The 4,820-nt window shown below is 38.8% G+C and overlaps 1 protein-coding gene across 1 annotated transcript in view; it reads left to right on the top strand.

Annotated features, from left to right (window-relative positions):
* PTPRR (protein tyrosine phosphatase, receptor type R) overlaps positions 1 to 4,820 on the top strand; it is a 123,266-nt gene that overhangs the window by 52,853 nt on the left and 65,593 nt on the right. The window contains exon 5 of the mRNA XM_018576388.1: positions 3,520 to 3,633. Within this exon, the coding sequence (XP_018431890.1) occupies positions 3,520 to 3,633 (114 nt within the window). The remainder of the gene's footprint in view (positions 1 to 3,519; positions 3,634 to 4,820) is intronic.

Genomic DNA, 4,820 nt, shown 5'->3' on the forward strand with positions numbered 1-4,820 from the left:
GGGGGGGGCACAAAAAAAATCTTGCACCAGGGCCCTTTGTTCCTTAGCTCCGCCACTGGGCATCACCTATACATTCCAGTATGTAGACATAAAGGCCGTTGTGATTAAATATCTGCAAGGAATGTATGATATATACAAAGGCATTTTTCAGCATAATCATATGTAATGAGTATGAAAGTATATTATGCAATAGGAAATTAGTAAACAGTTGGTTTTAACTGAGAAACAGAAAGTTTATATTACATAATTATAAGTGAATCAGTTTTCTTTCGTAATAGAATTCTTCATAAAGTCCAAGTTGATCATGTAATAGCATGATTATGTTTTCTTACCTCATAAGATAGTATATTATCCTGGGAGTGACTTTTTATTGAACTGTTACAATACTCCCAATTGCACTGGAGGAAGTAAGTCCATGTAAGTAAGTTATACTTAACAACGTCACTGTTTCATAAACTTGGATTACATTTATTGTCAATATTGCTTTAGACCCTGGAACAGAGCTCTGCACCACCACTCTGGAAGCACTGGCAAATATTCCACTGAGGTACTCTGGGTTGGAAATTACCTATATTTTCATATGTGTACTTATCCTTTTTTGAGGAATAACCTACCTGTTTAAAGTAGCTCTAGGCAAAACGTTTTAAACCTATTAGGTTTTTATTATTCTCTTCTTTGGGGAGATTTTCTCTTCCAGTTGTGTTGAGACAAAAAGTGAGGCTCATTCCTTCAATGAGGACACAGATAGCAATATAAGCATGTTTATTAGTAGAATGCTGCGTCAACATGACAGGAAACCAGGGGACTTTTAATGGGTACACAGACAGCAATTAAAACCTGGCAGTGGTTCCAACCCCTTACTACTCTATCCAAAAGTAAAAAAAAGTTTTTCCTGAAGTTCCACTTTAACTTACTATCTCCAGTTAGTAAAATCTGCATTTATATTCAGCTATTTAAAAAGGTAAGCATTTTTCACTGCAGAATCTTGCAAATGAATGTTGCCAATGTAAAATGTTGATTGGCACCAGACACCATTGGACTGCAAGAATCCTAATCTTCTTTACTATTAAATAGTGTTAACTGTGAAAGCTTACTTATGAATGCCTTTACTGCAAGGGTTAATTTTTAAAAAAATCCTAGAGTTTTTCTTTAAAGCAGAACTCCAGGAAAGTTAAAAATTAACTCTTGCAGTGGGACTACTCCCTGCAATGCAAGTGATAAGTGTTTGTTTGGTTTAGGGGCAAAAATAAAGACCTGATCCTTGGTCCCGCTTGACTGCTAGACCAGTCCCCGCAGCCTATTCTTACCTGGGCACCAGTGGTCTAAGGACACATGCAGCTGTATTAGATGTGAGGATGCCAGAGCAGAGGGGGAGAGAGATGAGCAGTCACTGCCGCAGAACCAAGGATCAGGTTAACATATTTTCTTTCTTTTAGCCCCTAGACAAAATGAGCAGTTAACCCTTGCAGTGCAAGGGTAGTCCCACCGCATTTTTATATTTACTAGAGTTCTTAAAGCCCAATTCTGGGCTTCAACGTCAAAAAACCCTCTGTAGTGGGGTCTCTCTGCACTCCTAGGTTAAATGCTTATTACGTTTAGGACGTGCAAGAAGAGGAGATATTACTTACCTTATGGCAGGCTCTGGTACTGTCCTCTTCTCCCTGGCGCTCCAGGACGTGGGCACTCCCTTGGTGTAATCACGTACAGTGCAAGGCTATTAGCCCTGCAGTGTTCATGGATAAGGCGAGTGTGAGGACCTTAGAGAGGAGGCTATAGCAGACTGGTTGCACAAATGGCTTTGTGCCAGAGTGAGGAGTAAGGTAAACATAAGGCCCCATTCACACCAGGGCGGATGCGTTTCAGCGCGGTTTCCCTGTGAATTTTAAAAAGGCGGTTTTGGGCGTTTTTAATCACATTTCGGAAATTCAAATCTGTATGGAATCCGCTCAGAACAGTGCGGCAGGCGGTTCGGGTCGTGCGGAGCCGCGTGATCACATGAACGGTCCCCATAGGAATATATGGGATCGTTCATGTCGGCGGTTCAGAGTGGACAAAGAGTGGACCAAACCTCCCTGGTGTGAACGGGGCCTTACTCCTTATCCTTGCACCCCTAGACTTGGCAAGCTGTTTTTTTTTGTTTTTTTTTGGCGTGTGCCCACAGTTGGGCTTTAATGAATATAGTGAAACTGTGCACACTTAAAGTGACACTAAACTCTGGAGTTAAACCTTATAAATGCATTTAAGTACCTTAACCATTAATTAAAATGTATCTTATTTGTGCATCACTCAGCTGCAGATCCTGAAATCATCTCTGAATTGATGCTGACACTGTCCTTCCTTCTGGAGGGTGGCTACTTTTGGTCCCCCTGACCTTGTGTGTTGTAAAGTAGCCACCGCTCCAAGCTCACTCCCATGATGGACCAAAATGGTTTACTAATTTGTATTGAGATTGCAGTCCATCACAGGAGTGAGCTTGGAGCAGTGGCTACTTTACAACACACGGTCAGGGGGACCAAAAGTAGTCACCCTCCAGAAGCAAGGACAGTGTCAGCACCAATTCAGAGATGATTTCAGGATCTACAGCCTAGTGATACACAAATACGATATAATATTGCTGATAGTTAAGGTACTTGAATGCATTTTTAAAATGTAACTCCTGAGTGTTACTTTAAAGTATGCAATCATGCTCAAGCAAAAATCTATTGTTTTATTGATTGGGTAAAGTAAAGTAAACACAGCTTCTCCCTGTTTACTAACTCATGAGAACATTCACTTTACAAAGTGAAAATTAATTTTGCTAAAAGTTAGCATTCTTGACTCCTTTAGTAAATCATACAATTAAATGCAAAATAAAATGAATCCGGACGTTAAATTATCTTTTTAGTAATCTTCAGCATATTCAACTGCAGTGTTCCTTTAAAATAAAATCACATACGGTCGCACACACACATCCTAATATTTGACAGTTTGCTTCCAGTGATCTACGTCTCCTTGCTCTTTATTTGTAGATGCTGTGCGGTCTAATTTGTATCAAAACCAAAGGCATAACATGTGGACAGAATGTGTAAAGAACATAATAACCACAAATGACTGCAATCCAAATAGTTCAAGTTCCAGGAACCTTTGTGCTTATTACTTCATTGAGAGAGCGTTTCTACCTGTAGGAAGATGGGCAGGGTTACATGGCCAGTGTGTGGGTGTATAGAGGAGGGGCTGAGAAATAAAATGAAAGATTATTTTTAACTATTTCCTCTACAGACAGGTGATCAGCCCCCACCTACTGAATGGGCAAGGTAATTTCCAAGAAAAACATTAACTGTGTTTGCTTTAGCTAGATCTGACCATAATACATGTGTGGGAAGATTATTTTAGCATTAAAGAGACTTTTAAACATGCGTCTGTGTAACAGAAATCATTGGAGCCTCTGTTGGCTGTACACTGTGCTGTATATTTAAGCGAGTGCTGGGAGCTGTTACTTCTTCATTGTCCTTAAATATTTCTTTTTTCTTTACCTTTAAGAAAAATGTGCTGCAAGGACAACAGCATGAAGCTGACAAGATATGGACCAAAGAAGGTTTTTACACTATTGTTATCTTCCTCAGCACATTTATCATTATCGTCACATGTTTAATGGTGAGTCCTAAAACCATATGAAAAATACTGTATCCTGTTATACGTTGTCCTATCCTGTCAGACTGTTACATCAAATGTGTATGGCAAATTATACTTCTGCAATCAACTGCTTAAATATAACATGTGAAGTAGAATTATTTCATCAGTATGCAATGTGCTGTCCACATTGATTGGTAAATTATCCATATATACTTCTTCTGCTTCTTTAACCCATGGCAAGCTATAAGATTTAATCTTGTATCTAGATACCAGTCAGAAGAAGAAAAAAAATATTTCTGATTGGCTACGCTGGGTTATAACACTTTGTATGCAGCTGTTTGTAGTTGTTTTTAAAAAAATGTTGGGTGTAAGGACTTTAAAGAGTGCTAAAACGTTTCCATGCTTTAGTGTTTTAGCTAAAAAATTCAAATATGTCATGTCGACAAATGACATTCATTTGTTAGCAAGGATCAGCAGCAATTGCAGCATTGTTCATCCCTGTTACTGGCTACTAACAAAATAAGCCATGACAGCTTTATAGTGTAAATCATATAAACTTCTGTAAAGAGCGTAAGATACATTCAGATGTCTGCTCAGGATAGGTATGCACATAAAATCACCCATGTATTGCTATATTTTTATCTATTTATGTAATAAATCCCCACATGCAGCTAATGTATAAGTTAAGGTCAGTAGGTATAGAGTAATCAATCTGTAATTGGATAGAAAGCTGGCTTAAATACCATATTCAGAGAGTGGTGATGAATGATTCATACTCTGAATGGTCTGAGGTTGTTAGTGGTGTCTCCAAGGTTTAGTGTTGGGCCCCTTACTGTTTAATCTTTTTATAAATTATATAGAGTTGGGGATTAAAAGTACTATTTCTGTGTTTGCAGATGACACCAAGTTATGTAGTGGAATACAGTCCTTACAGGAAGTCTCCAACTTACAAGCAGATCTGAATGTACTGTGTGATTGGGCATCTATTTGGCAAATGAGGTTTAGTGCTGATAAATGTAAAGTTCTGCACTCGGGGACTAAAAACATGCATGTGTCATACACTCTAGGGGGAGTATGTTTGGGGGAGTCAATGATGGAGAAAGATCTGGGTGCTCTGGTAGATCATAGACTCAATAATAGCATGCAATGTCAAGCCACAGTTTCTAAAGCAAGCAAAATACTTTCTTGTATTAAGAGGGGTCTAGACT

This window comes from Nanorana parkeri, unplaced genomic scaffold (assembly GCF_000935625.1).
Source record: "Nanorana parkeri isolate BGI_ZX_2015 unplaced genomic scaffold, ASM93562v1 scaffold65, whole genome shotgun sequence".
In the NCBI taxonomy this organism is placed as follows: Eukaryota; Metazoa; Chordata; class Amphibia; order Anura; family Dicroglossidae; genus Nanorana; species Nanorana parkeri.